This window comes from Puma concolor, chromosome A3 (genome assembly GCF_028749965.1).
Source record: "Puma concolor isolate L17-30 chromosome A3, mPumCon1.1.hap2, whole genome shotgun sequence".
In the NCBI taxonomy this organism is placed as follows: Eukaryota; Metazoa; Chordata; class Mammalia; order Carnivora; family Felidae; genus Puma; species Puma concolor.
Genome location: NC_141669.1, coordinates 35722467 through 35747915, shown reverse-complemented (window position 1 = coordinate 35747915; position 25449 = coordinate 35722467). Strand labels below are relative to the sequence as shown.

Genomic DNA, 25449 nt, shown 5'->3' with positions numbered 1-25449 from the left:
AGCCCTGCGTCGGGCTCTGGGCTGATGGCTCAGAGCCTGGAGCCTGTTTCCGATTCTGTGTCTCCCTCTCTCTCTGCCCCTCCCCCGCTCATGCTCTGTCTCTCTCTGTCCCAAAAATAAATAAACGTTGAAAAAAATAAAAAAATAAAAAAATAAATGACATTTTCTTAAAAGGAACCAGGACTCCCTAAAGAAATGCTAATTTCAGGTTTACAGATAAACCTATACAAGATGAACCTAGGATATCTTATAACAGCAGAAAACAAAAGAACCCCTGAGGTCAAGTCAAAAGGATTCAAGCCAGGAAGATGAGGCCCCTAATGGCCAAAATTGGGACAAATCTGAGTATCAATAATTGTAGGGGCACCTGAGTGGCTCAGTCAGTTAAGCATCCAACTCTTGATTTCAACTCCGGTCATGATCTTGCAGTTCATGGGTTCAAGCCCTACACTGGGTTCTGTGCTAAGAGCTTAGAGCCTGCTTCGGATTCTCTCTCTCCCTCTCTCTGCCCCTCCCCCCTGCTCGCACCTCTCTCTCAAAATAAACAAACTGAAAAAAAGAAAAAGAATAACTGCAATAGGTTAAAACTAACCAAACATGTTTAAAAACTGAAAGAACTACCCTCAAGACAAAAAGCTTCTACACAGCAAAGGAAACAATCAGCAAAACTAAAAGGTAACCAGTGGAATGGGAGAAGATATTTGCAAATAACAGATCAGATAAACAGTTAGTATTCAAAATCTATAAAGAACTTCTCAAACTCAACACCCAAAAAGCAAATAATCCAGTGAAGAAATGGGCAAAAGACATGAATAGACGCTTCTCCAAAGAAGACCTCCAGATGGCTAACAGACACATGAAAAAATGCTCAACATTACTCATCATCAGGAAAATACAAATCAAAACCACAAGGAGATACCACCACACACCATTTAGAATTGCTAAAATTAAAAATTCAGGCAACAACAGATGCTGGCAAGGATGTGGAGAAAGGGGAACCCTTTTGCACTGCTGGTAGGAATGCAAACTGATGTAGTTACTCTGGAAAAGTGTGGAGGGTCCTCAAAAAATTTAAAATAGAACTACCCTACAACCCAGCAATTGCACTACTAGGTATTTATCCAAAAGATATGGGAGTGCTGATTTGAAGGGGGGCCATGCACCCCAATGTTTATAGCAGCACTATTAACAATAGCCAAAGTATGGAAAGAGCTCAAATGTCCATCAACTAATGAATAAAGAAGCTATGATACACAGAGACAGACAGACACACACACACACACTGGAATATTACCTGGCAATCAAAAAGAATGAAATCTTACCATTTGCTACAATGTGGATGGAACTAGAATGTATTATGCTGTTTGAAATAAATCAGGCAGAGAAAGCCAAATATCCTAGGATTTTACTCATATGTGGAATTTAAGATACAAAACAGATGAACATAAGGGAAGAGAAGCAAAAATAATATAAAAACAGAGAGGGACACAAACCATCCAAGAGACTCTTAAATACAGAGAACAAACTGGGGGTTGCTGGTGGGGTGCTACTAGGTGGGAGGTATGGGCTAAATGAGCAAGGGGCATTAAGGTGGACACTTGCTGGGATGCGCCCTGGGTGTTATATGTAAGTGATGAATCATTAACTTCTATTCCTGAAATCATTATTACACTATATGTTAACTAACTTGAATTAAAAAAAAACAAAAAAAAAACCTAAAATAGCATTAGAAGTCTTCTATCAGTTCTTCTACAGCAAAGACTAATGGTATTTGTCTATAACGAAAAAAATAAAAACTTTACCTTTGGAGGATCCCTGGTTGAAAGGACCAATGCATTATTTTGAAACTCATAAATAAAGGAACAAATCAACTATTTCTCTTACTTCCCTTTCCTATGTGCACTATAGAAAACCAAACAGTTGGTGAGGAAAATACCTTAATGTGTTTCAATTAATAAGTGGAAATAAATGAAGAAAAATAAAGGAATTACAAAACCAGCAATTTGTTATACCCCTAATGAAATAACGGATCTGAGCCATGATCACCAATCATTTCTAAATTCACAAAGAAAGAAACAGTCATCAACTGGCTTCTGATACAGTGGTCTTGCCCAAAACAACCAACCAGCCTGAATCTGTTCAAGCCTGAGGTTTGAACAGTAACTACCAATACCCAGGAAATACAGGCAGGGGACAGGGACAGAGGAACACATTAAATGATACTATGGAGATACAATCATCAAGATCCAGGACAAAAAACCCCTGCTTCTTCAACAAATATAATTGCAAAACAGCAACAACAAGAAGAAACAAAAAAAACAAAAACAAAAAACAAAAAAAAAGAGGGGAAACATACTGACTTCAAAAGACTCAAGAGATAATATGAACAAGTTTCAAATGTCTAGAGTCTGAATCATATTTTTTGTCTGTGAGTTCAAGCCCCACGTCAGGCTCTGTGCTGACAGCTCAGAGCCTGGAGCCTGCTTCTGATTCCATGTCTCCCTCTCTCTCTGCCCCCTGCCCTGCTCACACTCTGTCTCTCAAAAAGCGAATAAACATTAAAAAAAAAAAAAAAAAAACAATTATCTTTTGGCACACCTGGGTGGCTCAAGCATCGACTCTTGATTTCAGCTCAGGTCATGATCTCACGGTTCATGAGTTCAAGCCCTGTGCCAGGCTCCACACTGACAGCAAAGAGCCTGCTTGGGATCCTCTCTGACCCTCCCAGCTCGTGCTCTCTCAAAATAAATAAGAAAAAAAAAAAAGGTATTTACTTTTTTTTAATTTATTTTTTTATTTTGAGAGAGACAGAGACAGAAACCAAAGACTCAACCAAAACTAAAACCAAGACTCAACACTTAACCAACTGAGCCACCACCCAGGTGCCCAAACTTTTTTTTTTTTTTTAAAGCAGGCTCCATGCCCAGCACGGAGTCTGACGCAGGGCTTCATTTCACAACTGGGAGATCATGACCTGAGCCAACTGAGTCCTGATTCAAATAAACCAACTACAAAAAAATTCATGGACCATCAGGAAAATATGAACACTAACTAGATTATTTGATATTAGGGATCATTATGACACTGAGGTTATATTTTCAAAAATGTTTTTTCTTTTTGAGATAAATACTGAAATATCTATAGAAGAATTCTTCTATGGGTTCTTCTATAGTAAAGCAAGAAACTGTTTCAAAATAATCAGGAGAGCAGGAAAAGGGACAAGAAAGGATATAGATAAAATAAGTTTGTCCATGAGTTGATCACTGTTGGAGCTGGGAATGGATACAGAAGGTTCATCAACATGATTCTTTCTACTTCTTTATCTTTCAATTTTTTTTTTAACATTTATTTATTTTTGAGACAGAGAGAGACAGAGCATGAACAGGGGAGGGGCAGAGAGAGAGAGACACAGAATCTGAAACAGGCTCCAGGCTCTGAGCTGTCAGCACAGAGCCTGACGCGGGGCTCGAACTCACGGACCGTGAGATCATGACCTGAGCCGAAGTCAGACGCTTAACTGACCAAGCCACCCAGGTGCCCCTCTTTATCTTTTAATTAGGGAAAATCTGAAATACATATAAAAGTAAAACAAATAAAACACCATACCTTGGCTCAAGGATCTATTTTCCATCTGCCAAGTCCAAATGCAGCTGCCTGGTTTTCAAGTATTCTATCTACATGGTCAATGTTAACTTATCACTCCTCCCTAATCTCAACTTTCCTTTCTAAGTGGTGAGTCTCTGAACCTATTCATGGCTCATTTTTGTCTTTGTCTTTGATAAATCATGCCGTGTCTGCTCCCAGGGCGCTTCCTGTTTTCCTCTATCCAGTCTGCCTTTTCAAGAGACCCCACTCAAATCTTACCTTTTTCATAAGAGCTTGCCACCAATATACTAAAAGAATTATATAGATAATCTCTATTGTTCCCCCACCCCAATTGAAAGAAATTATTTACTGGGCCCCTGCTAGATACAACACACTCGGCTAGGTGCTAAACGATGCCCTGGCTATTTCATGGTCATGGTGTCTAAAGGTAGCAATGCTGGAACTCAAGTCAGTTTTTTCCCAATAGGAAATATATGGGGGGGCAAGGTTAAAATTTTAAAGGAAAAGAGTGAGACCTAAGTCTGTCTCCCACACGGTCTCCAGCCTGACCCAGGCTCCCCTTCCTAAAGGCAACTAGCCATGGACACTAAGTAGCCTTACTACTTCTTTTCTATTTTCTAAAGTTCTAAAGGACTTTTTAACTACAACACACTGTAAATAAACTTTTTACACTGCAACCAGTTCTCTCTCAGCCTCATACACACACATTCATACATCCTTATGTACCTAAACAAGTCTCATGAAATATGCTTACACTTAGATGATTTCTACTCCGTATATTTTTTCTTTTCTTTTTTTTTTTAGCTGGTCATAATGCACTAAAGTAATTTTGTCTTCCACTAATGGGTAGCAATCTGTTTGAAAAATACTGTTCTAAAAATAGTATACAAGTAAACACACAGATCTCCCAGTTAAAAAGAGTCAATCACCACATTAACTGAAGTGAACCACCATTTCTGTCATATTTAAAGTCCCACGTCAGGCAGTATAAATAGAACAACTTGTTGAAAACAAAACCATACTAACACACAGTTCATCCAGCTCAAAAATAAAAGTAATGGAAAGAAACAAAGCCTTTAATTGTAAAGTGAAATACAACTAAAACCAGCAACCACTGGAATCAATACGTAGTAAACTCAATAGATTTGACAAAAAAAAAAAGCAATTCCCTACATTGAAAAAAAAATTCTTCTCAAAGAAAGGTCACAGAATTTTAAAGAAAGCTGAGAACATTATTTTAACCCTCTCATTTTACAGATAAGGAAACAGAAATCCAGAAAGGTTTCAAATGTTTTGCCCACTGTGGTGAAATTTTGATGGAAAAGATGCTCCTTCAGTTCCCAAAGAATGCCGCTAACAGGCCGTCGTCTTCTCCTGTCTCTCATACAAACAGGAATCGTGGGTCATCAGAACTTTGTCCTGGAGGATCTTCCAGGTGTTATCACCCTACAGCAATGGTTCTCAAACCAGCAGTATCACATTGGGACCTCTTAAAAATGAGAATTCTTGGGCCACACCCCAGCACTGTATGTTAACAAGCTCCAGTGGACTCTGATGCATGCCAAGTTTGAGAACCATTGCCCTTCCCAGTTCAGACAAAAGGCATTCCTTGAGAAAATCCCATAGCACCTACACATGATCTCTCGGATGATGTAAAACTCACCTCATCAAATGACTTGTGGGGACGGATAACCATCTGGGATTCATATGATCTGACCCTTACAAATTCTGGAGACTCTGGAACACTAGGGTGCTCCACAGCACTGGTAAGGAGAAAAGTTAAGGAAACTCAGTAATGTTTACATACAAAACAGCGTAAGAGCTAAAGTTAAGGGGAAAATCTAAAAAGCTGACTCTAATTTTTAAAATAAAACAGAGAGTCACCAAGATGAATGAATACAAACTAAGTTCTAAAAACAAAGTGAGTTTCCTTGGTGATTCCTAGGCTTTGTAACCTTTGTGTTGAAGAAAAAAGCACTTATTTTTCTAATTATCAATATTAAGGTTAAAGAAATGGTTTAATGAAAAGCTTACATCCCTTCTATCTTCCTAGACTGTCACCAGTCAAAGCCCACTCGTGTTCTAGCTGGGATGGATGGGGTCCTAGCAGCACCCCTATTAACAAGACCATGCAAACTCCCACCAGACTTCTATGAAGGACACAGCTAAAGGATCTCAGGAGGAGCCACAAGTAACCACACATACCGTGACACCAACACCATCACGTTGTTTTCCTGATCCACGCTATACCGTCGAACATAAACATAATCCCGGGAATACATTGGATACTAAAGGAAAGAATAGGCAGAATTAGTGTTCTGCCTCACATGGATGTGATAAAAGTAAAAATAGTAACGAAAATACTCACAGGAAAATGGGTTACCCAGTGAAGAACCTCAGAACCACTAACCACATCCCTCTCAATCACTTCCAGCTTGATTACCAGGGCATCCCACTTTTTTCTATACTCTGTATCCAGCTGTAGAAAGAAAAGAGACTGTCAAGACCTAAGAAATTCAAAACAAAGCTGCAGAAGACTTCTCCAGATGCTTGGACCTCTGACCCAAGGATCTTATTCTGAAATGGAAACCTGACCTAAAAGTGGCAAAGTATGAAAAACACAGCTATGTTTATTTTAGACAAGTCTTTCAAAATCCTTTCTTATAGGCCAACAGCATTATCTTGAAAGTGAATCTTACTAAAGAAAGGCAAAGCACAGGGGCGCCTGGGGGGCTCAGTCAGTTAAGCAACCAACTCTTGATTTTGGCTCAGGTCATGATCTCATAGTTCATGGGGTCGAGCCCCACGTTAGGCTCTGCACTGACTGCATGGAGCCTATTTCGGATCCTCTCTCTGCCCCTCCCCGCTCGCGCTCTCTCTCTCTCAAATATTTTTTTAAAAAGGCAAAGCAAAGGAAAATATAAGAAAAAAATATTGTGATAGACATGTTTAGGGAAAATTTAATAGGTAGTGACATACAAATGTACAAGGGTAAAACAAATTTTTAAAGATTTAAACAGACAAAAAGCCCAAAAGTATGAGCAACACTTCACAAAAAGAAATGCAGGCAGCGTATTTTTAAATTTCTAGCACCACTTGTAACTAGGAAATTTCAAAATAAGACAGATCATGCACATCCAAACTCAACAAAAACTCCATATAAATTAACAAAATTCAGTGTTTGGGGGGAAGTGAGCACTTGCATATTATTAGTGAGTATTATAATCATTAATTAGTTACTGAAAGCCTGATAAAACAGTGAAAAATCCAAGAAGGAAAAAAAATTTTTTATACAACTCTAGGTGATCCCACCTCCCCTTTTCGTACATTTCCACCCAAGGAAGAAAGGAGTCTTTGAATACTCTTCATCTTTACTAAATAAATAGCTTCACTGTGGCAATATTCCACATTACTAAATCCTGATTGGATCTGCACTCAAGAGGAAAATGCTGTAAAGAACATTATCGGGTCAATAAATAAAAACTGGAATACAAACAAGAGTAGAAGAGTTGCCAAAAAAAAAAAAAAAAAGAGTATAAGAGCTGCATCAATGTTAAATTTAGAGACTTTCATAATGGCACCACAGTTAGGAGAATATGTCTAGTTTTAGGAAATACACACTGAAGGATCTCGGAATAAAGGGACACGTATGTAACTTACCCTTAAATTGTTTAGGAAAAAATAACTGTAACGCCTTATAAAATACTAAAAACATTCAATTCGTTCCTCTAATTGATCTTCCCAACAGCCCTGTAAGAGGATAGAATCAGTCTCATCCCCTTGGACAAAGAGTAAGTCCAATGTCTACCTAGATGCTATTTGACAGGAGAAGGATACAAAAATAGATGTACTGAAGCCAATGTCTTCGGAGTTAAAAAAATTATTCATGTGGACAGTTTGCAGTGGATTTCCAGGCTTAGAAGCTCCAAATCTGGGAAGAAAAATTTACTCACCTGAACGTTGAAGAACTGCCGGGGTGTCACATCTGTGTAGGTTCCAAAAACTAGAATGACATAACAAAGAATAAGGGATTAATGCCACATCTCCATCACTTGCCTTATTCCTATCACTTAATTGCATTCCAATTATAGAGTACAGACAGATCTTAAAAGGCAGATTCAGGAGCACCTGGGTGGCTCAGTCAGTTAGGCGACTCTTAATTTCAGCTCAGGTCATGACTCCAGGGTTCCTGAGATGGCGCCCTACATGGGGCTCTGTGCTGACACAGCGGAGCCTGCTTGGGATTCTCTCACTCCCTCTCTGCCCCTCCCCCCCCATAAATAAACATCAACAACAACAAAAAAACATTTGCTATAGAAAAATAAAAGGCAGATTCAAAAACTAGATTATCATATTGGGACAGCAAAGTAAGACAAAGACAACCTACAGCAAAGTATAGCAATGAAGACACTGAGATACTTGTCATCTGGGGGAGGCAAAACAAAAACAAGAAACCATGGTAAATTTTCTGATCAAGAATCAGAAAAGAACAGTTTAGAGAGGATAAGGAACAAAAGTCTTGCACACCTGGGCAACCACGGAACACACAAGGCAGCCAAGCTGGGCTCACCTCTGTACTGGTAAAGGTGAGTGCCTGTAATAGGGCGCCGCCACAGCTTAAAGTGTTTCTTATCCATCACCATTTCCCATGGCTGCTCTTTGCCCCCTAAATCTTCATTCCCTTCTGTCTGGGATTTTGGTTCTGAAGGGTGGCGTTCAACTCCAGAGCGCTGAAACACATGTGACATTTCCTCCAACCGCTTCATCTCATCAATGGATCTGCAAAGAAAAACAAAAGGAATGGTGCAGGTGGTTGTAATTAACCTGTGAAATGAAATGTCCACACAATGACTTGCATAAGAAAGGTGTGGGTTCACTCAGATATCACCTCAGGCCAGTCAGAGTGGCCAAAATGAACAAATCAGGAGACTACAGATGCTGGAGAGGATGTGGAGAAACGGGAACCCTCTTGCACTGTTGGTGGGAATGCAAATTGGTGCAGCCGCTCTGGAAAGCAGTGTGGAGGTTCCTCAGAAAATTAAAAATAGACCTACCCTATGACCCAGCAGTAGCACTGCTAGGAATTTATCCAAGGGATACAGGAGTACTGATGCATAGGGGCACTTGTACCCCAATGTTTATAGCAGCACTCTCAACAATAGCCACATTATGGAAAGAGCCTAAATGTCCATCAACTGATGAATGGATAAAGAAATTGTGGTTTATATACGCAATGGAATACTACGTGGCAATGAGAAAGAATGAAATATGGCCTTTTGTAGCAACGTGGATGGAACTGGAGAGTGTGATGCTAAGTGAAATAAGCCATACAGAGAAAGACAGATACCATATGGTTTCACTCTTATGTGGATCCTAAGAATCTTAACAGAAACCCATGGGGGAAGGGAAGGAGAAAAAAAAAAAAAAAGAGAGGTTAGAGTGGGAGAGAGCCAAAACATAAGAGACTGTTAAAAACTGAGAACTGAGGGTTGATGGGGGGTGGGATGGAGGGGAGGGTGGGTGATGGGTACTGAGGAGGGCACCTTTTGGGATGAGCACTGGGTGTTGTATGGAAACCAATTTGACAATAAATTTCATATATTAAAAATAAATAAATAAATAAATAAATAAATAAATAAATAAATAAACTTAAATTGTTAATAAATTTAAAAAAAAAAGGTGTGGGTTTAAAGCAGTATAAAATGAATAAAAACCTGACTTCCTGAGTTTGAATCCCAGTCCAACATTCATTCACCAAAACATTAAATTACTTGACCAGTCTGTATTCTTAATCTGTAAAATGGGGATAATAACAGCACCTACCTCAAAGGGTTGATTATAAAAACTTATATAATTACATATTTTTCCTCCTCTTTTAAAAATATAATTCACATTCCAGAAGAATCATCATGTTATAGCATATAATTCAATGTTTTTTAGTATAGTCACAAGGTTGTGTAACCATTACCACTAATTCCAAAATATTTTCATCATCCCCCCAAAAAACTATACCCATTGGCAGTCACTTACTCCCATAACCTCCCACAACCACTCATCTATTTTCCATTTCTATGAACTTGTCTATTTTGGACAATTAATATAAAGACTATACAATATATAGTCCCTTGTGTCTTGCTTTTTCCACTCAGCATATTTTCTTATGAATTTTTTAATGTTTATTTTTGACAGAGAGAGGGAGGGAGGGGCAGAGAGAGAGGGGAAACACAGAATCTGAAGCAGGCTCCAGGCTCTGAGCTGTCAGCATGGAGCCCGATGTGGGGCTCAAACCCACAAACCACGAGATCATGACCTGAGCTCAAGTAGGATGCTTAACCGACTGAGCCACCCAGGCGTCCCTCCACTCAGCATAATTTCAAGGTTCATTCATGGTGTACTTTGTTCCCCTCTTTTTTGGCTGAATACTTCTATTTCACTGAATGATACATCACATTTTGTTTATCCATTCATCAGGTGATGGGCACTTAAGTAAGTTTCTACTTTTTGGCTGTTTAAAATAATAATGCTATAAACTGTTGTGTACAAGTTTTCATGTAGACACAGTTCTACACAGCTTTCAGTTCTCTTGGGTAGATTCCTAGGATCGAATTTGCTGGGTCATGGCAACTCTATGTTTAACCTTTTGAGAAACTGCCCAATTATTTTCCAAAGCAGCTGCACCATTTTTATATTCATACCAACAACGTATGAGGGTTCCAACTGCTTCACATCCTTGCCAACACTTGTTATTGTCTATCTTCATGGTTCTAGCAATCCTAGTGGGTGTGAGAAGCATATCTCATTATGGTCTTTGATTTATATTTCCCCAGGGCCTAATGATGCTAAGCATATTTTCAAGTGCTTATTGGCCATTTGCGTATCTTCTTTGGAGAAACAGCTATGGAACTCTTTGCCTATTTTTAAATGTTTGAGAGAAAGAGCACATATGCACCGCATGTGGGGGCGGGGCAGAGAGAGAGAGAGAGAGAGAGAGAGAGAGTCCCAAGCAGGCTCCGTACTGTCAGCCCTACATAGGACTTGATCTCAGGAACCCTGGGATCATGACGTGACCCGAAATCAAGAGTCAGACATTTGGGGGCACCTGGGTGACTCAGTTGGTTAAGCGTCTGACTTTGGCTCAGGTCATGATCTCATAGTTCCTGAGTTCAAGGCTGCTTCAGGCTCTGTGCTGACAGCTCAGAGCTGGAGCTTGCTTCAGATTCCATGTCTCCCTCCCCCGCTTGCACTCGGTCTCTCAAAAATAAACGTTAAAAAAAAAAAAGTCAGACACTTAACCAACTGAGCCACCCAGGCGCCCCTCTGCCTATTTTTAAACTGTTATTTTATTGCATTTTTTTATTGTTGAAATGTAAGAGTTCTTCTATATACTCTCAATAACAGTCCCTTATCAGATATAATTTCTATTTTGTCCATTGCTTTGGGTTATCTTTTCAGTTTTTTGATAGTGACCTTTGATGCACAAAAGTTTTTAATTTTGATGAAATCCAATTCACCTATTTTTTCTTTGATTGCCTGTGTTTTTGGAGTTACAGCTAAGAAACCATTACTGCCTAATCCAAAGTCATAAGGACTCATGCCTATATTTTCCTCTAAGAGTTTTAGTATTAAAAAAAAAGCTTTAGTATTAGTTTACACTTTGATCCATTTTGAGTTAATTTTTGTGTATGGTATGAGGCAGGGGGTCTAAATTCATTATTTAGAATGTGCCTCTCCAGTTGTCCCAGACCCATCTGAAGACTATTCTTTCCTCACTGAATTGTCTGGCACTTTTTTTGAAAATCAACTGGCCATAAATATAAGGGTTTATTTCTAAAACTCTCCATTTTATTCCAACAATTTATTTATCCATCCTTATGCCAGTACCATATATGTTTTTTAATATTTATTTATTTAAGAGAGAGGGTAAATGGGTTTGAGGCAAAGGGAAAAGGCAAGTGAGAGAGAGAATCCCAAGTGGCTCCACACGCAGTGTGGAGCCCAACACGGCGCTCATTCCCACAACTGTGAGATGGTGATCTGAGCTGAAATCAAGAGTCCAATGTTTTGTTTTAATTTTTTTTTTAATTTTTTTTTTTTTACATTTATTTATTTTTGAGACAGAGAGAGACAGAGCATGAACGGGGGAGGGTCAGAGAGAGAGGGAGGGAGACACAGAATCTGAAACAGGCTCCAGGCTCTGAGCAGTCAGCACAGAGCCCGACGCGGGGCTCGAACTCACGGACGGCGAGATCATGACCTGAGCCGAAGTCGGCCGCTTAACCGACTGAGCCACCCAGGCGCCCCTGTTTTAATTTTTTTTTTTAACATTTATTCATTTTTGAGAGACGGAGACAGAGTGCGAGTGGGGGAGGGGCAGAGAGAGTGGGAGAATCCAAAGCGGGCTCCAGGCTCTGAGCTGTCAGCACAGGGCCCGACACGGGGCTCAAACTCACAAACCGTGAGATCCTGACCTGAGCCGAAGTCGGACACTTAACCGACTGAGCCACCCAGGCGCCCCGAGAGTCCAATGTTTAACTGACTAAGCCACCCAAGCACCCCCCATATCATCTGAATTACTATAGCTTGGTAATAAGTTTTCAAATCAGGAAGAGAGAGTCCTCCAACTTTGTCCTCCTTTTTCAAAACTGTTTTGACCATTCTGGGTCTTTTTCATTTCCATATGAGTATCAGGATCAGCTTGTCAAATTGCACAAAATAGTGTACTAATTAAGACTTTGATGAGGATTGTATTGAATTTATAGATCAGTTTGACTAGTACTGCTATCTTCACAATCATCTTCAATTCCATGAACACAGCTTATCTGCCCATTTATGTTTTAAAAATTCTTGCAATGATCTTTCACAGTTTAAAAAAAAATGTTGTTGAACAGTACAATGTTGAACAGAAGTGGTGAGAGCAGACATACTTGTCTTATTCCTGATCTTAAGAGAAAACCTTTCAGTCCCTCACCATTAAACTATGCTGCTAGCTATGTCTTTTGTAGATGCCCTTAATCAAGTTGAGGAAGCTTCCTTCTATTCCTAGTTGTTGAATGATTTTTTATCATGAGAGGAGGTTGGACTGTCAAAATGCTTTTCTGCCTGTACTGAGATGATCATGTGGTTTTTTAGCCTTTATTAACGCGATGTATTAAACTGATTTTTATTTGATGAACTAACCTTATTTTCCTGGAATAAAACCCACTACTTCATGTCCCTTTTTATATGTTGTTGGATTCAGTTTGTTAGTATTTTGTTCAGAACTACATGAAACTTTAAAACATCCAAGATAATACCATATAACCTTCTATGTTCCATTATATATTATTTAGGAACATATGCCTATGTATAAAGACACAGATGGGAATGAAATACAACAAACTGAGATAGATAATCTGGAGGACAGGGGAGATTTCAACTGGACAGGAGTACAGAGAAGTCTTTAATGGCATCTTATTTTCTTTCTTAAATATAACTGTATTTGTAACATTCATGTTAAAGTCTTTTTATACATCTGAAACATTTTATAATAGTTTTTTAAAACATGGCTTATATTTTCGCCTTAACGTTTAAATAGCCCATGGAAAGAAAGATTGCTGGCTGTCTGCATCATATACAACTCTTCTGTTATTCAAGACTGAAGAAGACATCAACTACTGATAGACTGTCTGAAATGCCCACTCTTCTTCAACCTTCAAAAAAACACACAGTTCAAGGTCAACTTCCAGGCAGAGTAACCATATTCTTTTACTTTTATTCCTCTACAGCCATATATCATGTTATAATTAATCTATCTTTATACATGCCTCCTCTTTACTAAACTATGAATTCCCTAATGTCCCCAAATCAGTCTTTCATGTCTGTATTCCCAGCATCTAGAAGTACCTAGTAAACATCAAACACTCCAATGTTTACTGAATAAATGGAGTATATATGAAAGCAGGCCTCAATGATTCAAATTCTTATTAAAAGATTATATTAACACATTACTTTAAAAGCCAAAAATTCAAAGTTATACTAGTGGCCCAAGATTAAAAGTTTAGAGCAACCCAAAGTGATGGTGACTGTAAACACCTGTGTTCCAGTCCTCACTCTGCCAACTATGTGATCTTATGCCAAGTCATTTTACCTGTAAATCCCTCCCTTTTTCTACCTGTAATGTTAGGACATTATTTCTTGAAGGTTTCTATTAGCTCTAAAATTCCATTTCTCTGGATTTTAAACTTTGGGCTTCGATGAGAATCCCAAAATAGGTGGGATATAGCCCTCTTTCAAGCCCTAGCAGTTGGAGTACAGCACCTAACTTAAAGGAGGTTAATTAGAGACTTCTGGTAGAGGATGTGAATCTTGAGGAAATAATACAAGGCATGGGATCTTTTGGAGATTATTCTCAGTGATCTTGAAGGAGTTGAGAGTCCAGCAGTGCAACCAACCTAGGGGAAACAAAATCAGCACTAGTACCCTAAGGAGATTGATTATTCCTACGGCAAGTCTTGGCTGTTCTCTTGGCCAACCTGTACTCTGGTCTTCTTGTCAATGCCCTGAGTGACCTAACATCTTTCTGATTAATCCCTTTGGCTTAAGTTAACCAATATCACCTCTGTTTGCAACCAAGAACCCTAGCCAGGACAATTTATACTGATGTTCTGATGAAAAAAGTTTAACCATTTTTAAAAAGTTTTAATTTGAATTAAAAATTGCAAAACAGGATTCACTGCTACCACTACAAACACATATAGAAATAGGAAAGGAACTTTATACAGTAAGATCTTTCAGAGAAAAAAGCAAAAGCAAAACCAGAACCAGACTGGCTCAGAGAACAATTCAGGCATCACACAGCACCAATTATGACACTTTTCAGGACTAGTAAAGCATTCTTCAGTAAAAATTAAGCACCACCCTTGAATGTCATTCTTATCACATAATGAAGAAGGGGAGGAATGTCTTATTAAAACTTCATCAGAGGCTCATAAAATTACATAGTAAGGTTTTAAGAAAATTATATGACTATAGGCAATACTTTTAATGGCCTTCTAAGGTGGTACAGAGCTTCTGACCCATTGCTTTATCAACCTCTCCTATATAATTAAAGGCCACTAGGTGACCTTGATTAAAATTATGAGACCAAGTCCCCAGAGGGGGAGAGAAGTGTCTTGTGAAGGCCTGACATTCATACTTGAAATAGCACAATCTGAATGCTGGCACAAGACTGCGACATGAAAATGCAAATGATTCTTGTCCACAGATTCAACAATATGTGAAGGGTCTCAACTTCTTCTTTTTTTTTTTTTAATGTTTATTTATTTTTGAGAGAGAGAGGCAGACTGCAAGCAGAGGGAAGGGCAGAGAGAGAGGAAGACACAGACTCAGAAGCAGGCTACAGGCTCTGAGCCAGAGCTCGATGTGGGGCCCAAACCCACAAACTGTGAGATCATGACCTGAGCCAAAGTCAGTCGCTTAACGGACTGAGACACCTAGGCGCCCCTGAAGAGTCTCAACTTCTAAATGCTGACATGACAGACATCATTAGCAGCACACAGGTGTTCAAAGTCAGTCACTATCCTGTATGTGGAGGAAGGAAAACCTCTCGCCATACATCTCTTTAGCCTGCTGTGCCAAATCCTGTTTGGACAGGGTGAGTGCCTAAACCTTGTTATCTAAGAGAGTTAAACAGGTAATAAGAAGAAAGGACAAAAGAGATTATTCCCAAAATAGTAACAGAACCAGCAGATTAGTAAAAGGATTAAGAAAAAGACAGCCAATGCTTACCTTTCTCCAAAACTAAAGTCATTTCAATATGGATTGAGAGGTATAGAAAGAAAATGAAGACATAAAACTATTAAAACAGAGTAATAAGTACAACCAGGTTTGGCCACGTAAGTCCTGCCCCAGTATAGGGTTTGATATAAGGGCCCAAAATGATTCAAATAAAGCCATCCCGAAATTAGCCATCCCGAAATTAGTAATTTCAGTAAAACAACTGCCTCAATTCACATAATCCCTTCCTTAAATTACAAATTACGGTCAAAGTTAGAAACTTTCAAGTACAACTGTTACGAGACAACACATCTACAAATAACAAAACATCAGCTAGCTCACTGCAATTCTGGGCCAACTGGTTAACGGTAAAATAATGAAGACAATGTAAAAAATTTCAAGTCAGGTTTAATGTAGTTCTGATGATCTAAGAAGGGTATGCCAGCAAAAAATCTTCAAGTGACAGTGGCAAAAAAGATGAAGGACCTTTCGTTGGTCATTTATCTAATTAATGATACACAAAACAATGTAACAAAAGTTACAATTATTCTAAATGCCCTGAGATAAAAGCGGGAAACTAAACAATTTCTTTATGAAATTTTACTGGCACTTATTTACTCAAATTTCTGGAGCAATGGACTGTAACTTTTTTAACAGGAGGAGGGGTTAATAGAACATTTTCCCCTAGCCTTTCATATTTCTTAACTTCCTTCCTCCTTTTGTTCTTGTAATTTTTTTTTTAATGTTCCAAAGCAATAAAAAATTACTACTGTATTTTTCCATAAGATCTGTCCTGGGCTCACAGAATGCCAGCTAGTACCAAAAACAATGATTGAAAATTATTTTGTTTGATTTGTTTAATTGAAGCCACTGGGTAAGAATACTAGGCCAAGCATTAAAAGACCCGATTTCTACACCTGGTGCCCATCAGTGTGCCAGAGTCACTTTGTACACGTTACTCCATTTCTCAAATTTTCTTGCTGTTGCTAAATAAATGAGATTCTATTTGTTAAGATGTTCTCAAGCATAGAAGAATTGAAAGCCAGGTTATTCCTTTTCATTCTGAACGGAGACTCAAGTAACATAAGAAAAAACACACGCCATGTTTAAAGCATACATTCAAAGAGTACCAGCACAAGTTGGTACAAAAACAGCACAGAAGAACCAAATGCTGTGATTTAGGGGCCATGGGACAATCATGCTCTTCTTCCATTAACAATGAAAAAAATGCACTTGTCCTGAGGCACATTCAACCGCGCTCCATTATGGAAGCCACCCAAAATCATTTCACTAGAACAAACAAAATCTAAGATGTTCCAAACTAGCTATAAGAACCTCAGCAGTGCCTCCTTTAAAGCAAATAAAATACTTAAACGACAAACAAAAAATGTTCACCTGAACCCAGAATATTTTATTAAATAAAATATATGACAAGATATTAGAAACATAAGAAACCTATAGAACCACCGTACAATCGGCATATAGTTGAACAGCATTACTATTCGTCTCCCTAGCAAGGTAACAAACGTTTTTTTTTAGTTCTCAAAATGGACACCTTCATCAAATTTTAGGTATATGACTGAATTCAAGCATGAACTAGAAAACAAATTGTTAAATGAAGGTCTTTACTAGAACAACTCTGGAGAATCAGAAAGGACCTTAAGTGTTCTGACTGGCCTTCATCTAAGCTTATGAAATGCGCAAGTGGGTTAACAGAGGGCAATACCTCTTCAGGAGCTGGATTAGAACCAAGAGTGTTTCAAATGCCCCCGGGTTTCACAGACAGCTCAAAGAGAAGGGAAATGGTACGAATACAGGGCCTGGCCATCAACTGGTCTCTTTCTGCTACAGTGGGTAGTGACTACGGACTCAAATGTTTACCACATGCATTTTTTATCTTGTTTTCCTCTCTAGCTCCTGCTAATGGGAGGCCTACTAAACAAAGGCTCCAGGACAGACTGTCCATAAAAACACATGAAATAAGCCAAAGAACGTCATCTACCACCCAGGCCCCCAATGCTATTCAATTCCCATCCCAAAACATCTCCCTCTCTTTTGCACCAGGTAGCCCTTTTCTGGTTTTCTTGTCTTTCCTAAATAGATCCAACTGGGAATTTTCCTCTCAAACTTGACTACTGGGGAACATGGGTATTTCATCATCAAAAAGAAAACGAAAATTCAAACAGTTAATTGATAATTTCTTAATACAAAGGTTTTCCTCCCATAAGTCTTTTTATTTCCCATACCTGAGACTGAGAAGTTGCACAAGAATACTAACAGAAACTAGGCAAGCAACCTATCATGCTTTGGTATCTTAACATTTTTGTGAATAAGATTAAGATTTTCAATTGCATTTATATCCTCAAGGTGGTATTTAGTAACTAGTAAGTTTTCTATATGTATATCATAGTAATGCAGGGATCAAAAACCATAGCCTAGGGCCAACCACCTAATTTTGTAAAGATTTACAGGGAAACAAAAATTTAGGGGGTGGAGGGAGAGAGGGGATATCTGTTAAAAGGAAAATACAGAGGGGCGCCTGCGTGGGTCAGTTGGTTAAGCATCTGGACTCTGATTTCGGCTCAGGTCATTATCTCACGGTTGTGGGCTCTGCGCTGACACTTCGGATCCTGCTTGGGATTCTCTCCCTCTCTCTCCCTTTTTCTGTTCCTCTCCCACTTATGCTGTCTCTCAAAATAAATAAACTTAAAAAAAAAGTTTACTAAAAAAAGAAAACACAAAGATACTGTAAAGCAAGAACTAAATCAAGGCTTCCCATGAAATTAGTTGAAAACTATAAGGATTAAGATTCAGAACCACAGATTATCAAAGTCAACCAATGGTACTGCATTTTTCACCCAGAAATTTTGATGATGATGACAGCATAACTTCAGAGCCTAATGAAACACTATTCCCTAAGTTGTAGTTAAAGCAGCAAAAAACTGACCTAATTTTTGCAGGTTAAAATGGCTGGGCTACTGGTTTGAGAAGCCAAAAGCCTTTCCAGCCTCATAATTCTGTCACAGCAGCAAAAGAGCTCTCCTGGCATTTCTCACGAAATCCCATTTGGAATGCAGTAATTTTGTAAATTACATATCCTTAGGTTAAATTTGAAACCTGCATTGAATTTGCACCTTTTTGGAAGAATTAAAGATTACGTGAACCAATGGGTTACATGCCTTCAAGACCTAATTTGTTTTTTACAACGTTATTTCTCCGGCGTGATGCTCCCTATTCAAAGTCTTCCCACCTACACCAATCTGCATTTCGTTATTTCTAGCCAGACAAATGAAATTAGCACAGAAAGACAATAAGAAAAACATGGTGTGCTAAAACAGGATCGAGTTACTGCATCGTCACTTCAAGTACCACCGGGTAAACCGGACACACTGACCGAAAAGGCAGGCCCCGAGGATCGACGTGCCGATCTCCCAATCTGACCCGCGCCAGCGAACCGGACCGAACGACCTCGTCTCCGGACTCACCTCTGCAACTCCTCCTCCTGGATCCTCTCCTCGTCCCACACGAACGCGCCAGCGAGCGCCGCCATCAAGGCAGAGGCATGGCCGGGGCGGCCGCGCAGCCGGCGCCAGAGGCGGCCGAGAAGGACGCGGCGCGAGGTCTCCGAGTAGAGGCGGCCGTACAGCTGCGCGATCTGCTGCGCGCGCCGCACACGCAGGCCCGTCACGAAGCGGCACTGATTGGCCAGCAGGGCTAGCAGGCCCCCGCCCCGCGCCCCCGCGCGTCCCGCCGCCGCCGCGCCCGCTAGCCAGGCGGCCAGGGCCCGCGGCCTCCGCAGGAACATGCCGCCGACGCGCGCCCCGCCCAGACCCTCTTGCCCCACCCCTCGGCTCCCGCTGCGCGCCCGGAGGCGAACTAGGCCTCCCTCTCAGGGCAAAAAGAACGGGTCCGGGAAGGCGCGGGCGGCCTGCCGCGAGTGCCCCTAGTCGGTCGGCCCCGAGCTCGTCTCACGGTCTAACAGGCTTTTCATCTCTCTCTGCAGTAAACGTTGAGGAAGAGTCCCCTTTGCGGAGAGAATCGGTCATGGCACAGTCGCGGGGGTGGCCCCGCAACCTCTGCAAGAGGCCTTCCTGGGCTCAGGCCGCGAACGCGGCAGGCCAACAGCCGGTCAGCGTTGTTGGCTCCCTGCTTCCTTGGCGTCGTCAAGCCAGCACCGGGGCCCTGATGTGCAGCGCTCGGGAAGCAGCGAGGTGGGCGGCTCAGTCGCAGCAGCAGGTGAGGTCCCGGGCGCTCGGCGTCCGCCACATGCGCTGCTCGCCTGCAACCTACCCCCTTCGTGGCCACCCGGCTCCTGATTGGGCGCGGTCCGGACTCCTCGGTGCTGATTGGCGCTGCCCAGTGCTCGTCAGCGCTCCTTCCCGCCCCTTCGCGTAGCGCGCCGGGCCCCTAGCTAGCAAGGTAGGTGGCGCGTCGGAGAGCCAGTCAAGGGCGCCTCGGAGAGTGACCCGTAGACCCCGCCGCAGCCGCCATATTCCGACCAAAAGACCCCACCCCGCGGGGGGGGCGCGACCAGGTGTCAGAGTCCTGCGCAGTGCTCAATCGGTTTGAGAGGCGGGGGAGCGTCTCCTGTTTCACTACTTTGAATCTTGGGTGGAATGGGGTCTTGGTATTGCCTCTGCGGGACGTTGGGGGTGTCCAGGTTCGGGTGGGGAGAGGGCGGGACGGTGTAGACTCCTTTGGTGAATGGAGACCTTGCTGAAGCCTAGAAGCAGCTGCCATCAATACCTTCTTCGATCTCTCCGGCTGGCCTCTCCCGGAAGCGCTTTTAATAACCAAAGGTACCGGGATGGTCTCCGAGGGTCGGAGTCGTAGCACTCATCTTCTCTCTGAACCCCACGTCGCTAGAATGGGCCGATGTGGCATCCTTAGAGCCTAGGACACTTTCCAGAGAGCTACGTGGGCAGGTGGCCTGTCACAGTCTGGAAATTGAAAAACCTTTTGGTAAAAGGGCAGCAGAATGGAGTTACTTGGGACAGATGCCCTAGTTCGCGTAGTAGCTGTCCCACTCTCTTTGACTCAAAGATGTTAGCGTGAGAAGGTAAACAGGTCTCCTAAAACCTACTTTGCACCACCCGTGAACACCCTGGCTAAACGATCTCGAAAGCCATCAAATTACTAATCTGTACCCATCTCATTAATACAACTGTTGGATGTCCAGTAGGAAAGCCTTACACTAAATTATTTCCTTTTTTTTTTCTTACAGGTACCTTAGGGACGAGAAAAAATATGTAAAAGGACGTCTTGCTACAAAAGGGGTTGTGCTCATTCCAAGACAATGCATTTAGAAATTTTACTCTTACGGTAGCTATTTGAACCGTTGTAGAGATTAATAAAAAATGTTTCTCTAAAAAGAGAAAAAAAATCAAACTTTACTGGAAGCTGAAGTTTAGATCTACCCTGTCCAGACTGTCTGCTTTTACTCCGGGGATCGGTATTGATATTTATTTTCCCCAGAAAGCAGGTAAGGAGAAATGGGTATATAACAGAAAATAGTATTTGAAACTTTGAGTCAGGATTTTCCCAGTGATGGCCAGGAGGGGGCTGTGTGGAGAGAGGTTGGACTCTTCCTACTGTCTTGCTCCCTTGATTAAAAGCTTAGCACTTCTGCTTTTTTGGTTGTTTTTTTTTTTTTTTTTCTTTTCTGTTTTTGTTTTGTTTATCAAAATGAGTTCTCAAGAACTTCAGCTGAGCCCCTCTAACCCTCAAATCTAGCCATTGTTCTCCATCTCTACTGCTTCTTCCTTCAGTACATAAACATAAGTCCATCTTCAAAAAAGCTTTGAGAAAAAGAGACCTTTAACTCATCCTCTTTTCAGAGACCACCTCTCTCCTTCCTTTCACAGCTGTGATTTTGTTTTTTAAAAGGATGGCATATGGGGCGCCTGGGTGGCGCAGTCGGTTAAGCGTCCGACTTCAGCCAGGTCACAATCTCCCGGTCCGTGAGTTCGAGCCCCGCGTCAGGCTCTGGGCTGATGGCTCAGAGCCTGGAGCCTGTTTCTGATTCTGTGTCTCCCTCTCTCTCTGCCCCTCCCCCGTTCATGCTCTGTCTCTCTCTGTCTCAAAAATAAATAAACGTTAAAAAAAAAATTTTTTTAAAGGATGGCATAAATATGCTTGCTGTCTCCATTTCTGTACCAACTTACCAATTCTTCCACTTTAGAATTTTATAGATCAATTTCTTCTACACCATTCTCTCTTCTACTTTTATGTTGAGGCCCTAACAGTATTCTCTAGCCTGACCTCCCTTCCAATCCATTATCCACAAACTTTTTGCTTGTGTATCCCCAGAACAAGTTGAAAAACTATTCCCTTTGTATACTTTTGTTGGCCCCAAATTCTTCATCGTGAGCTTTTCTTGTGTAAGTTAGGTTCTGCCCTTTAGACCTACTAAAACATAAAGTTAAATAGGCCCAGCAATGATTCATAGCAGGACAGAAGTAGTACATCCAGAATTGGGTATGGACAGGATCAGGGGCACAAGTAAACTCTACCAGCAGATGACCTAGACATTCATGTCACTTACCGTTTTTGCACCAGCGCCTCTGCCCTCAACTCATACCTATGGTTACATAGGAAGTGAGGTCCCTTTGATCAGCTAACAAGGAAAAAAAGCAAAATTTAATTTGCTGATAGGTCTGAATGGTACGTGGATACAAGTAGAAAATGAATGGTGTCTGTACTATAGCCCTACCCTGAGGTGATCCTGAAAGACAGTGGCCAGGAAAATTCTCCCAAAGGATAAATCCTCAGTGGTGCATCTGGCCATTCACTTTGTGTGGAAATGTAGCAGTAGTTAAAATATATATGGACTCACAGCACTGGCAGTTGATTTGGCTGGTTGACTGGGGACCTGGGGACCTGGCAGGAGAAAGAAAGATGGACAAAAAGGGGCACCTGGGTGGCACAGTCAGCTGAGCATCCGATCATGATCTCACAGCTCATGAGTTTGAGCCCTGCATCAGGCTATGTGCTGACAGCTCAGAGTCTAGAGCCTGCTTCAGATTCTGTGTCGCCATCTTTCTCTACCCTCCCCCCCACCCCCACATGCGCTCACTTGCTCTCTCTCAAAAATAAGTGCACATGAAAAAAAAAGACAAGAAGGTCTGGGAGAAGGGTGCCTGGGTGCCTCAGTCGATTACATGTCCGACTCTTGGTTTTTGTTCAGGTCGTGATCTCACGGTTTTGTGAGTCAAGCCCCGCATTGGGCCCTGCACTGGTAGCATGAAGCCTGCTTGGGATTCTCTGTCTCTGCTCTCTGCCCCTCCCCACTCATGCTGTCTTTGTCTCTGTCAAAAATAAACTTAAAAAAAACAAAAGGTCTGGGAGAGAGGGGAGTATATAGGTGGACTCTGAGTAGACAAGAAGTGTACAGATGCCCTGCAGAGAGTATCTACCCGGAAAGAGGCCCTAAAGAACAAGTAGGAAGAATAACTTGCCAGTTGATGGCCCCCAGATGCTATCAGCCACCTCAGTACCAGCACAATGGGTATGTGAATGGAGCAGCCATGGTAGCAGGAATGGGAGTAATACATGGATCCAAGAACATAGGCTCCACTCACAAAAGCTGAGGCCACTGCTGAATGCCCAAACTACCAGCAATTAATCCAATGCTGAGCCCCCCCAAATGGCAATATTCCTCAAGGAGAGCAACCAGGCTGGATGACAAGGTGACTGCGTTGGATACTCTCCATCCTGGAAAAGGCAACAATTTATTTTGACTGAAATTGCTACATTCTGGGTGTTTGCTCTTTTCTGCCTGCAGGGTCTCAGCCAGCACCAGTATCTTTTGAGTGTTACTGAATGTCTGACCTATTGACATAGGATCCCATAAAACAGTGCATCAGACCAAAGGACCCATTGCACAGCAAAGGAGGCATGACCGTGGCACGTGACCATGGGATCCACTGGCCTTATCACATTCTATACCATCCAGATGCCAGCATGAACAGAAGGAGTAGACTGTAAAGGCATAGCTGAGGTCCCAGCACAGAGATGATACCAACTAAGGATAGGGTACCACCTTCCATGACACCATGTACACTCTGTCAACAGTCAGTATGGTGCTATGTCCCAATAAGAACAGATAGGTCCAGAAGCAAGTGGTGGAAGTAGGAGTGGCTTCACGTACCATTAAGCCCAGTGATCCCATTGGGTATTGCTCACTGCACCTGTGAACTTTGAGGGTTTTGAGGCCCTGGTTCCCAAAACGGAAGTATTTTCATCAGGGGCTATAACAAAAATCCTATTGAACTTTAACCTTCAGGTGCCACCAGACACTTTGAGCTCCTTATGCCAAGGGACCAGCAGGCAAGGAGCAGGCGTCACCATCCTAGCAGCAGTAATTGACCCTGATTATCAGGAAGAGCCAGGGCTACAGTTACACAATGGGAGCAAAGAGGAAGATACTTTGTTAGCACCCAGACAGTCCAGCTGGCTGTGTCTTTGTTACACCATTGCTCAATGTTGAGAGTAAATAGAGAAGTGCAGCAACTATGGCCAGAAAAGAACACGGTGACTAGGCACTCAGCATAAGTGCTTCCTGGGGGTGAGAAGCATCGAAAATGCATAGAAGAGGAAGATGATGTTATCTAGTTGGGGCTTCAAGACCAGCTGTTGTGGGAAATGTGGCTTATCCCATGAACCATCAGCTTCCTGCAGAAAAATCAAGCTGCTCCCAAAACTTACACAAGAAGTGGATCTGAGTAGTAAACAGAAGGAATAGTGGACACCATGATATGCCATTGCAGGTCCACCTTCATGACTGAAGAGCTTCTTGTTCCTAGGTACTTGGAGTGTTGTTGGCTGACAGCCCTCAGTTATCAGTCCTCTAGGAATTGCCCTCATGTGATGGAGCTTCCTCGCCCGAGGTAACACCTTCCTCTCTGGGGCATGCACCCAGTGACTTGCTGAAGCCAGCATATAAAGGCCTGGTCCCCCCACCCCAATTCAGGACAACTCAAAAGGCCATCATCCCAGCTTCAGAACTCTGTGGGGTCAGGCCTTTGTGGAGATGACTTTGCACCCCACTTTCTCCCTCTGACCAGGACTGCTTCCTTCCCTTCCTCCATAGGTGTTGAACCAGAGAACACCCCCAGTACCACATCACATGCTAATCTTTATCTCACAGTCTGCTGCCCAGGGAACCCAACTCTGTCCTCAAGATCAATAGAGTCTGTCTGTCCAGAGAACTGGTATTGGGAGTCGGCTCATGGACTCTCTTTGCCTAGAAAGTGCTAGGGGCCCTGAATACTCCCCTCTCCAGATGTCTTTCTCTGGTATCCCTTAGCAGATGCCCTTGCCCTCTGACCCATCCTTCCTCGTGGCAGGTTCCTCATGCAGGCTCCAGGTCCTAGACTAGACATAATCTCTCCTGGTTTGGGGATCTGGCAGTTAGGAAGCACCAATTTATTGGTTTAGCAGCATTTGTAAAAATCACTTCTCAGGCACTCCCCAGAGAGTTAAATGGGCCCACTCTAAATTAATTAGGATTTGATGCCCATGCCTTGGTCCCTTTTCCCCAGTACTTGGAAAGTAAGTTGTCTAAGACTGATGCAAACCCTGGGTTCCAACGGTCAGGCTAAGAGGCAGCAGTAATTGCCTTCTCCTTGCTTCAAAATGGTATGTAACCCAAAGCTCTATTCATCTATTATTTAGAACGGAAAGTATTTACAATATTTATCCACTTATTCATCCACCCGTATGTGAGATCTTTTCATAGCAGGCAGTTTCCCCTAATTCACAACCTAAAAACAATTCAGGAAAACATGTGTTCTTGTCATCAAGGATACAGCTTGAGCTGCCAGGCCAAAGCACTTCAGGTCAAGTCTTCCAGAACCAGATCAAAATCCCTTCGACAAAAGAGACATCCCGGTCCTTAAACAAGAGATTAGTAACAGCCTAGGGCTGCTTTGACCATCTTCACCACCTTTGGGGAGAAATTACCTGAGCCCATGAGAAGAACAGAGAGAGAGAGAGAAATAGTGTCTTGACATCATCATTTGAGTACTTGGATCCCGCCAAGTCACTGTTTCAGTTATGCAAACCAATAAATTCCATTTAATTAAGATA

The 25449-nt window shown here is 41.8% G+C and overlaps 1 protein-coding gene and 1 long non-coding RNA gene across 3 annotated transcripts in view; one reads left to right on the top strand and one right to left on the bottom strand.

Annotated features, from left to right (window-relative positions):
* STARD7 (StAR related lipid transfer domain containing 7) overlaps window positions 1–19673 on the bottom strand; it is a 27746-nt gene extending 8073 nt beyond the window's left edge. Inside the window, exons 1-6 of one of the 2 annotated variants that reach the window (XM_025927367.2) lie at window positions 18846–19673; window positions 8177–8385; window positions 7560–7609; window positions 5975–6085; window positions 5812–5894; window positions 5270–5369 (exon numbers count right to left, since the gene is read on the bottom strand). In XM_025927367.2, coding sequence (XP_025783152.1) covers window positions 5270–5369; window positions 5812–5894; window positions 5975–6085; window positions 7560–7609; window positions 8177–8385; window positions 18846–19165 — 873 coding nt within the window. In that variant the 5' untranslated portion in view covers window positions 19166–19673. Of the gene's footprint in view, window positions 1–5269; window positions 5370–5811; window positions 5895–5974; window positions 6086–7559; window positions 7610–8176; window positions 8472–9285; window positions 9761–18845 lie in introns of those variants that run through there. The other variant, XM_086700486.1, reaches the window with a different exon arrangement.
* On the top strand, window positions 19460–25449 carry LOC147582364 (uncharacterized). Its single transcript, XR_015249024.1, has 3 exons — window positions 19460–19596; window positions 20585–20842; window positions 22547–25449. It is a non-coding gene; the product is annotated as an uncharacterized LOC147582364 (long non-coding RNA).